At 33.2% G+C, this 10,617-nt stretch overlaps 2 protein-coding genes across 3 annotated transcripts; one reads left to right on the top strand and one right to left on the bottom strand.

The window, feature by feature from the left end:
- Positions 1-2,356: 2,356 nt before the first annotated feature.
- Positions 2,357-5,124, bottom strand: LOC105173458 (rac-like GTP-binding protein RAC9). The gene is made up of 7 exons (XM_011095199.3): positions 4,738-5,124; positions 4,527-4,614; positions 3,946-4,055; positions 3,753-3,816; positions 3,189-3,253; positions 2,838-2,903; positions 2,357-2,673 (listed from the first exon to the last, which is right to left on the bottom strand). Exons 1-7 carry the CDS (start codon positions 4,870-4,872, stop codon positions 2,575-2,577), a joined length of 627 nt encoding a protein of 208 aa, XP_011093501.1. The 5' UTR covers positions 4,873-5,124; the 3' UTR covers positions 2,357-2,574.
- A 1,276-nt stretch (positions 5,125-6,400) lies between these two features.
- Positions 6,401-7,692, top strand: LOC105173457 (Cox19 family protein (CHCH motif)). 2 transcript variants are annotated; one of them, XM_011095198.3, is made up of 3 exons: positions 6,401-6,554; positions 7,286-7,362; positions 7,483-7,692. In XM_011095198.3, the coding sequence occupies exons 1-3, from the start codon at positions 6,461-6,463 to the stop codon at positions 7,528-7,530; spliced, it is 219 nt and encodes a 72-aa protein (XP_011093500.1). In that variant the 5' UTR covers positions 6,401-6,460; the 3' UTR covers positions 7,531-7,692. The 2 variants fall into 2 exon arrangements, with proteins under 2 accessions (XP_011093500.1, XP_020553618.1); XM_020697959.2 differs by having other exon boundaries at positions 7,462-7,692.
- The last annotated feature ends 2,925 nt before the right edge of the window (positions 7,693-10,617 follow it).

Here is a 10,617-nt window from a genome sequence, read left to right as displayed (position 1 = left end):
TACTGTATCATCTAATTATATTATTTCGTTCACATATTATTATATGATTAAACACATTTTTTGTAATATTTTTTGAAAAAAAAATTAAAAATATACTAATCGAAATAGAAATTATTATTTTTTGTGAAAAAATAATTATTGTTGACAAACAACAAGTGAAATGATAAGCACAAAAGAGTATTTTTTTTAACGCATATGGACGAAATGGTCTTTAATCAATTAAGTTTATTTTAGAAGTAAGTTTTTAGACAATTTAGCTTTTATCTATTTTTCATTTTCTTACAAACTCTATCCACTTTTGATTTTAGTATAACTTTCATTTTTTTTCTATATAAATCACTTCTCTAAAAGCAAAAGTTTTTTCAATGTTTCCGCGAGCTTTAGAAAAATGCTTTTCAACTTCTGACTCCAGAAAAGTACTTTTGATGTGTTTGGAATACCAGTTTCTGCTTCTGAAATTGATAAAAAAAAGCGCTTTTAGGCCAAAAGTTAGAAGCACATTTGAGGGTGTTTTTAGTTGTTTGTTTTTATAAATAAATTCAACTTCATTTTTGACTAATTTACATTCATTATAATAGTTTTAATTCAATTTTACTATTTTTAACTTATTTTAGAAGTGCATATTTAAAATTGATATTAAAATTTCAAATAATTTGAATAATTTAACAATAATTAAATTTACACTTTTGCATATTAAATATTTTAGAATTTTTATATTTTATTTGTTGCATTATCTAATTATATATATTATTCCTATATTATAAAAAAATATAAATCAAATGGCAATGATTATTTAATAAATAATATATTTTTGACAATCATGCAAGTTATATAATTATTGCGTACAAATCAATAATCATATTACTTAGTGGGAGCACTATTAAATTAAATATTCAATTTTTCTATTAATATTTCAAAAAAAATAAACATGAAATATACTAATCAAAATAAAATTTATTACTTTTTGTGAAAAATAATTATTATTGACAAACAGCAAGTGCAAATAAGAGCAAAAATAATATCTTTTTAACAAATAGAGATAAAATATTTTTTAATCAATTAAGTTTGTTTCAGAGTAGTTTTTTCCCGTACATTATCCAATTCAGCTTTCGTTTACTTTTCACTTTTTTAACAAACACGACCTACTTTTGATTCTACTAAAATCACTTTATAAAAGTAGAAGTTTTTGCAAACACGTCCACAGCATGCAGCCTATTATTTGTTCTGGCATCCAAGTCGAACATCAACATATTTATTCAACAGATTAATGCATAAAAAATAACAAATAAAATAAAATGAATTTTCTCTTTCCGATCCCAATATTTACACGATTTTAGAGTTTTACTCTTGTCCTTTTTAGTAATTTTCCCAACAAGAAATTGCCGTAAGAGCAAGCTTGACGATGAGACGAAGTCCGAAGATACGTTTGTAAGTTAAGAACTACTCCTGTTTTTTTACTATCGAATTATGAAGTTCTTTTTGTTACTTTTTCCGAATTTTACCATGGTGTAGCTGTACAATTACGATTTTGTCCTTAAAGCCATGTGCATCGCTATTGATGTTTAATTTGGTGGGATATAATTTTATGGACCATTTTGCCCTCTACACCCGAGTACTTTAGCTTAAAAAGCGCTTTACATGCAACATGCAAAGAAAAGAATGAATTTGGGGTAGGTCCATTTGGACCCGAGATCCGCCCCAATAAAAATCCCAAGAGCCACAACCTCCCCTGCTGGCCCCACCCCGAATATTAGAAAACCCGAGACCCGCCCCAAATTTGGTTGAGTTTATCTTTCTTTTGCTCTTGGGACGGCCTTTGAAACTTTATATTTTTTGAATTATTTTATTATGATATCCAAATATAAATAATTAATCTATTTTTTCTCTTTTATGATTTTAATTTGAGTAAATTTGTGTTGCATAAATATCAAATATGCATATAAATACATAATTATAAATACATACTCATTGTTTGAAAAATTATAAATTCCCATTGATTTTAACGTCCGTCTAACAACAAATCTATTTCGTTAGTTTCCAATTTTCATCTAATTTTTAGGGTGAACTGATCAAAATGCATTTTTAAATTATGAATTATAATTTTATGTATATATTTAAAATATTTTTATGGACTAATGTTGCCTATAGGTTATTTATTTTACTGACCCTCAATTTTTTTACACCTTTTCAAACATTTTTTTTTATTTTTTAAAATTTTTTAGTAAGGATAAAGTAATAATGTCCACTTCTTCATCTCGGGACTACATAATTATTTTTCATTTGAGGGGAGTATTTGTAATTTTTCAAACAATAAGGAGGTATTTATAATTATATCAAATCTTAAGAGATAGAGAGATTAATATAAACCACCACATAAATAGATGAGAAAACTAGCATATGTAACCAAAGAAAACCTGAAGAAAAATAACAAAAGGAGGAATAAGCAGAAGCTCCAGAGAAACCAATAAGAAGAAAATATTAGACAGCATCACATTCTTGAACTATACTGAAGCAAGGCAGTAAGTAACTACTTCCAGCTTAAATTAAGCAGCAACACTTCACTGATTTATCTGATTAAAGAAGGCGGCATGATTTGTATCTTGTTTTCTGCTTCTTCAGCTTCGGAGGCCGGAGGACCACCTTTATCGCCGCGTCAAACACGGCCTTAACGTTCTGCATTTGGAAAAAGAAGTACTCACGAGAAAGTTTATACAGTAAAAATGGATCTTCGGAAAGCTAGCACAAAGTGTATCGTTAGTCAGACTTCACACTTCAACGGAAGCAGCCATTTATCAATGAACGTTTTTAAGCAACACCATCAAGATCGAGTTACAAACCTGCTGCGTCTTGGCGCTGCACTCAACATAGGCCACTGCTCCTATTTGCTTCTTCAGCTCTTCACCCTAAAAGACAAGAATGCTGAGACGTAATCAGACTTCTTATATAGTGAATTGAGTAGTCGTTAGTAGGCATGCAGTGAGAATGTGATATTACAGTAGATTGAGTGCTTATAAATCTTCCAAAAGGTCATTATATCAAACTTGCACAGGACAATCCAAGAGAATGCAGAGTTTAAGTTGGTCTTACACGCCTACCCACCCACTGTTAGACCATAGAACGGCAAACACGAGAAGGGCAATCGAGATAAATTTCAGTAAAGGTAAAAACATGCTAATCAAGAATATTACCTGTTCGGTGGAAATAGTGCATGCCCCTGGATAATCCTTTTTGAACTGCTTATCCTCTCTTAGATCTGCATTGCAGTCTATCAGTTATACTCGTATCCTAATTACTAGTTTTAAGCCAGTTACGTACATTATTCGTTTTAAGTAATGTACGAGCACTCGCTTATGCAATGCGCAAGATTTACCAGCTGGTAAAGTAACAATATATTCTAGGAAGTTTTTTCCTCTTGACATTTATAAAAGTAGGTACCTAACATTACAAGCTTAAACTGTCAAGTATGTGTGAATTCTTTGTAGATTCCTAGATTGTCAGAATCACTCAAATTCAACGTAAGACATAATAAGTGTCAAAAAAAGGAGGATGTCCAAAATTTGAATTTAAAATCATAAAAGAGAAAAGTTGACAAGCAAAATGCTTTGATTCGAGCATTCAAAAAGATTTGTGGGAGCCCAGCCAAAACACAAAAAGGAAAAGGAGAAAGCTTTAAGACAAAGCAAAGTAACATGTTAAGCAACAACAATATAGTTTTGCATTGAATGTAATCATGTGAGATGAAGAACCCTCACCTAGTTTTGTCCCCACAAGAACAATGGGCACTGAGGGAGCATAATGCCGTAGCTCCGGGACCCACTGGACAAGCATAACAAGAAGCAGAAAGCAAAAGAAAAAGCCATGAATATACCATCAAGAAAAAGTTGGTAACTACCACTTGAGACTATGTTTGAAAGTGGTGAGGGATAAAAACAGAGGAAATCCTACTTTCTTCGATATGTTCTCAAAGCTTGGCCTACTTATGAGAGAGAATGCAAGGAGGAAAACATCGGCTCCTCTGTAACTAAGTGGCCTAAGTCTGTTGTAGTCTTCTTGACCTGCAATAAATTGTTTAACATTGGAAGAGTTAAGAAATTGCCAACCAGACAGAACGATCGATCGTTTGTTCTTGCACATGCCCAACTTATGAAACCATGCTCTATAAGTGTTGTGAGAACTACATGCTCTATGTAATTGGCTTCTATCTCTGCAAGAATTCTCCATTATAATGTGATAAGACTGTGTATTGCTGTTGTAGATTGATCTTGTGTTTTTCTTAAATTTTGTTGTAGATGATGAATTCTTTGTTTAGGATCAAAGAGTCAAAAGATTATTACACAAAATATCACAGAGCTTTCTCTTTTCCTCCAAATAATACATTTTTCAAGCTCATCTCCAACTTAATTACTACAGCATAATCACTTTCAACTCCACATTTAAGTAGAGAGAAGCAGTAAAGACATGCAACATTAAAAAAGACACAAAAATCACACACATACACACAATAAAATGTGTATAGATGATCATACCAGCAGTATCCCACAAGCCCAGATTCACAGTTTGCCCATCAACAGAGACATTGGCACTAAAGTTATCAAAAACAGTCGGAACATAATCCTGTACTCAAGAAAACAAAAACCTTGTCAGAAGGAAAAACAAAAAAAAACCCATATCCAAGAAACACACACAAACACACAAGAAAAGTGAAATTGGACTCTTAGGCCCTGTACTTATACATACAGATGGAAAGGTGTTGCTGGTGTAGGAGATGAGAAGGCATGTCTTCCCAACAGCACCATCCCCAACTGTCACACATTTAATGAATTTGGTAACCGTGGCAGCATTTGCACTATTACTAGCAGTACTACAACTCATTTTCTCACCATACCAGAAATCAAGAAATTCAAGAAACTGTAACACTCTGGTTGAGCAATGAAGGAAAAATGGACTGACCCTTTCGAGAGGTGAAGTTGTTGCTTTTTTCTTCCCTTTCTGTTTATGGGGTTTTAATGAGTAGATGGCATGACAGTGTGTGAGGGGAGAAGGAGAGTGGGGGACATGAGGAGGGGCCAGGAAAGCAAGGGGTATAGATTTTCTTGCGAGCTTTTGCCCGAGGAGGAAAGTTGTGAAAATCACTTTATTTTGAGCTGTCAGGGAGGGAAAAATGAGTGGGACTTTGAGGTTAATGCGCCATAACTATTCTAACCTGTTCAAGACTTTCCATAAAAAACCAAGAACTTACATAAGGAAAATAACTCCATTTTCTACTTTTTCCTTTAAATTTGGAATAAATTATAATTACCTCTTTGAAATTTACCACGATTATATATACTTTTTTTATTATTTAAAAAATTATTGATACTCCTAATGTTTGATGAAATTATACTTTGAATAGAGCTCGAAGACATTGTCCTTGTTGTATATACTTTTTTTCTTTAAAAAAATATTGAATAATCGTAAAAAAAACATCGGACAAGATGGACGGAAAATTTTAAAAATTTGTAAAAAGAATTCTTCAATTATTCAATGCAAAAATTAAGAAAATAAGTAAAATTAAATTTATAATCCACAATGACATTTTGACCACTTCACCATAGATAAATGGACGGAGAACTCAAAGAAAGACTAATAGATTAGGCATTTATCCTTGTTGTATATACTTCATCCACCCTGTTTGATTTTTTTTATAAATTTTTAATTTTTTTAAAAAAATAATAAAATACAGTAAGGATAAAGTTGACAATTTCACCATCAAGAATTACATAATTTCTTCAAACATTAGGGAATATTTATAATTTTTCAAACAACGAGAGGTATTCGTAATTATAACAAACGTCCGAAATGTTTTTGTAATTTACCCCTATTATTATTATTGTTTCTTTATGTTTTCTCACCATATTTAAATAAGTGTAAGTGAGTAAACATAAATGCAACAACAATTTGGATTTGAGTTCGAATTTGATTAGAAACCATTTAATTCGAACTCAATAAATTGAATTATCATGTTTAGAACATGCTATTGTCTATTCCAAATCAATCGAATTTACTCATTTAACTCAAATGAATCTAAATGTAGTATGAATTTCAGTTATTAATAATTAATATATCAATTATTAATAATAAATATCTATAATTTTCCGATGTAATTATTAAAATAGACCTGCAATTATTATTAAAATAGACAATATCCTTATACGTTAATATAATTCAAACATATAGCCTCGTGATCATAGACGGGCCTCAACTTCACCGAATATTTGAAACGTACTTTTATTTTAAATATATATTTGAAAAATTTCAATTCCAAATATAAATTCAATAAAATTAATTATAAAAGAAAATATAAAGCCCAATATCTTATTGGGCTGAAAACCTTTTTCTCACAATAAGGCCCACAGTGAAAGCCCATCTGAAGTAGGAAGAAAACAGAGAGAGAGAGCACACGGTGGAAAGAAGATAGAAAATGGCGTCATCGAAAGTGCAATCACCGGCGTATCCGAGTGCTGCCAGACTCGCCGATTCTGAATGCTATCCTGCTTACACTGCCTCCCTTAAATGTATGCAATTTCGGTTTGTTTAATATGTTTCCGTTTTTTGGTTGTTTGAAATCTCAAGTTTGTTTTAGGTTTTGCTAAATTTCCAAGTAATCTGTTCGTTTATGTGAGAATTTTGGATATTTATCCTGAAAACCTGGGAAAACTGTTGGGTGGAATCATCTTTAACGGAGATCAGGCTGCTATTAACTGCGATTTTCTGTTAGGGTTAGGGTTTAAGTAAATAGAAATTGTTGCTTTTTGGGCTCAGAGTTTGATTATCTAGCTAGTTGTAATTGATAGAGTGGAAATTTTGGTATAGAGCACTAGAAGGTGGATTCTTGGTGTATTTTTTGCGATGGTGGGATACTGCAAACTTTGGTTCACTAGGGCAAGTGAACCTTTTGTGGAACAATAGGAGGAAGAACATTATGGTTTGGGGATTAGCTTCTTCTTATCAACAGGGCGGAAATCATTACATGTTGCTCGTTCATTATTGTCAATCTCTTCTGTACAAAAAATGTAAAATATCGTGCCCTTAAATATGTTTTACTTAGTTTCAATCCATTTTGCTAGCATGTTTATGTGTTCTGTGGGAAAATATGAAATGTTTTGGTGTTTTCTCTATGTAGAAACTCCACTGTTGCCCTGTGTTTCTCATGTACCTCACTTCATTTGGCTTTAAATTTGTGGAATTTCCTGGATGTATTATCATTGATGTGAACTTAATTTGTTTTGCGTCTCTAATGCTGCAGGTTTAGAAGTATTTAACAGCGACAAGAGCAAATGCCAAGAACATTTTGACGTTTACAAGGAGTGCAAGAAAAAGGAGGTATAGATGTTAATTACAAGGCAGAAATGCTCTACCTTTTCTCTTCATTATAGTCATTTTATTTAGAAGCTCTTAATTATCTGCATGATCAGATATTAGTTTTTTCCTTGATTGTGACAGAGGGAAGCACGGCTGGAACGCAACCGGAACCGTTCTCTCTTCTCATGAGGTCTTTGGTTCATAATTTCCTGTATTTCCTACAACATGAACTCATTGTGCAATGCATCCCACAGCTTTCTGTTATTTGCTAGTCTTAGTTTTGATACCTAATTCTGACAGAAATGTTGTGGAATGTCTTTCATATATATCAATAAAATCTTTTTTGTATAATTCTATCTATAGAGAGTGAAATTTCGACGTGTTATTATCTATCTTAGTTCTTTTTCTGGAGTAATGGATTAAATATTTATACTATGCTCTCATGTGTGTCTGTGGAAGAATTTGATCAAAGCAACAACAGCTCTTGGCTCTCAGATGATCCTTTTCTTCTTTATTTAATTTTGGGCTAGCTTATGATTATCGTATTGGAGGGAATGCTTAATAGCTCTTGATATGGATTTTCTCCTGCAAAGATGGTATAATTGGTTATAGAATGCTGGAAGGGGAGAATTCACAGAATATGAGCAGATATTTTTTGTTTAATGCTGTTACGTCTTGTATTCCATTTCATTAACGTCAAGTGATAATGCCAATCGTATATGTAAGGAAGTATATGGAAGTAGATACAAGATGATAAACGAGAAACCATCCATGCATGTTTCCTTAGGGTGTCGTTGCTATGACAGTTAAGGTACAAGAAGATAATGCACAGGTTAGGATGGTCAGCACAAGAACACATACATCACACCATTTGATGATCTTGGAACCTTAGCCCTTGGAAGACGAAACAGCTTTTTGCTACATTCTTGGTGGCTTTATGATGTGGATACCTAGTAGGTGTTACCCCCAAGGTTGTTCCTTCTTTTTATGTTCATTGTCCTGTGCCCAATGAGAAATGGAGTATGTTAAATATGTTTCTAGTTGCCAATATATTTATTGCGGGTGTTACTATTTTGATTATAGTCTCAATTTTTTGATGAAATATTTTAATCAGTTACCAAAGTCGAATATTCATACATTTATTTCATTTGATTTTATAGTCTTGATTGTGCTGAAATGTAGTGTAGGTTTAAGTTAAATGAGCCTGTGGAATGCGTAGTGGAACTTACCACCATCTACTTACGTTTACACCCCAACCCTTGATATAAGGTCTATTTATGCAAATCAATCTTATTTTTTGTGCAATTACCAAAACCACCCATCAATCCAAAAATAGAGATAATTTGTGTAATGATGTTGATCTTTATGGAGATTGTATCTGTAATTTTTTCAAAAGCAGGGTGGTTTGTGTATATGAAGTTGAAATTTCTAGTGAGTATATGTAATTTTTTGAAAGGCATGTGTGATTTGTGTAAATACATTGTAGGTTGGGGGTATAGAGCATAGATGTACTTATACCTTTTCTATGTTACAATTTTCCAACCCAAATCCTGAATTTCCTCAATGTATTTTGTCTTTTTAAAACTTTAAACTCCTAATATCACCAATATTTGTGGTGTTTTTTATGTTTTTTGAGTTACATTTGGTCTGCCCTCTTGAGGGTGTATGCAGTGCAGCAGGATCCAAGAATATATCATTTATATTAATTCTTTTTTTTTTTCTTCTTTTGATGGAATGAGGTTTTGAACTAAATATATATCATTTAAGTGATCAACTCATATTTTTAAAAAAATAAAAAATTACATTACTATCGTAGATTTCTTTTTTACTGCTAGATGTGGTTAATTAATAATTAATATTATTAATCACCAAATAGGTTGAAACTGAAAACTCATTTTTTTAAAAAAGAAAACAAATATACAATAATTAAAATTATTTTCATAAATGGCAAACAAGAAAAGGGTCATCTTTTTTTTTTCTTTTTGGCACTTCATTACTCAAAACAATAATGGTCCAGAGTTCTACGCCTATTATCACAAAATACATCTGCTGAGAAAAACGGGGGGGGGGGGGGGGGGGGGGTGATTGGGCCGTCCCAATTTGGCCCATGTACCCATTACTATGGGCAAAAGAACTACAAAGTTTAGGGATACGTCTGAAGTTCCAATTAGCCCCGAGTTCCCACGTCTTCTTGATTCCTTGATAATCTGTTAGGGCACCCCATTCCACATCCTCCTTCGCATTTTTAATCTACCTGATGGCATCCATGGAGTCTGGTTCAAAATGACATTGTCAGCATTGACACAATGCATTTTTTCAGCAGCAAGTCGGATAGCTCTTAGTTTTGCAATTGAAGCATTGTACACAAAAAATTCAATTGTTTCTGCACGGATGAGGAAACTTTGATGTTATCTCACCAGGAAGGCAGCAAAGCATTTGTAGTTCTTCAGGGCAATGTAAGTATTAACTTTAATCCATCCCACTAGTGGTGGTTGTCATTCGTTGTTGTACAGCATCTTGACCCGTTTTGAGCTTCTTGCATTTGAGTAGGTTGTTGTGCTTTTTAGGACACTTTGTGCAATGAGTTTAGGTGTTTGTGGACTTTTCCATGGATGAGGTCATTTCGTGTCTTCCAGATCATTTTGAGCGTCGCCCATGCAATGAGGAACTCATCTTGAATGCTACAATTTGGGAAGAAGGTCGAGTCGTTGCTTGAGATTTTCAGAAACCACTCTCTAAGTGACAAGTGGGACGGGGGGACCATCTCACTTGCCATTTAGAGAGTAGCCATGTCCTTTCCAAGAACGCCAACACATGAAGAGGTGATGAGAAATTTCGACCTGAAAATCACAAAACGAACAATTAGTAAGAAAAGTTGATTCAATCTATCTTTTTGTAGGAAGTGTATCAAAGAGAATTCTCCAAATGAAAAGTTTAAGTCTGTTACGAAGATCCAGTTTTCAAATTCTTTTCCCAACAGTTTCACTTTTCGGATTGTCATCGAGTGTGTTTTGTTGGATGGTGTGAAATGCCGCTTTGGTGTTGAATTTTTGTGACTTGGAGGGAGTCCAAAATGGCTCAAGGGCTCCAGAAAATCCAGAATTTGAATTTTCCTTATTTCCTTGACAACATGCCAAGGAAACATTTGGAGGAGTAACTCAGCTTTCCATTGATTCAGTGGTGATCCATGATGTCTCGAACGAAGATCAGCCAGTTAGGATTGAGGATTAAAAGGCGGTCAAGGGTGAAGTTTTGGGTGGACGGGATCCACGGATC

This window comes from Sesamum indicum, linkage group LG11, assembly GCF_026168435.1.
Source record: "Sesamum indicum cultivar Baizhima isolate 11 linkage group LG11, ASM2616843v1, whole genome shotgun sequence".
In the NCBI taxonomy this organism is placed as follows: Eukaryota; Viridiplantae; Streptophyta; class Magnoliopsida; order Lamiales; family Pedaliaceae; genus Sesamum; species Sesamum indicum.
The sequence above is the reverse complement of the archived record's forward strand: the minus strand, read 5'-3'. Positions and strand labels throughout refer to the sequence as shown.

Excerpts from the sequence above, each read along its gene's own strand:
- LOC105173458 (XM_011095199.3), bottom strand. The coding sequence starts at position 4,872 with ATGAGTTGTAGTACTGCTAGTAATAGTGCAAATGCTGCCACGGTTACC. Across the intron at positions 4,615-4,737 it reads CCAGCAACACCTTTCCATCT|GATTATGTTCCGACTGTTTT; the intron begins GTATGTATAAGT and ends TCTTGAGTACAG. Across the intron at positions 2,904-3,188 it reads GCACTATTTCCACCGAACAG|GGTGAAGAGCTGAAGAAGCA; the intron begins GTAATATTCTTG and ends CTTGTCTTTTAG.
- LOC105173457 (XM_011095198.3), top strand. The coding sequence starts at position 6,461 with ATGGCGTCATCGAAAGTGCAATCACCGGCGTATCCGAGTGCTGCCAGA. Across the intron at positions 6,555-7,285 it reads TTACACTGCCTCCCTTAAAT|GTTTAGAAGTATTTAACAGC; the intron begins GTATGCAATTTC and ends CTAATGCTGCAG. Across the intron at positions 7,363-7,482 it reads AGGAGTGCAAGAAAAAGGAG|AGGGAAGCACGGCTGGAACG; the intron begins GTATAGATGTTA and ends TGATTGTGACAG.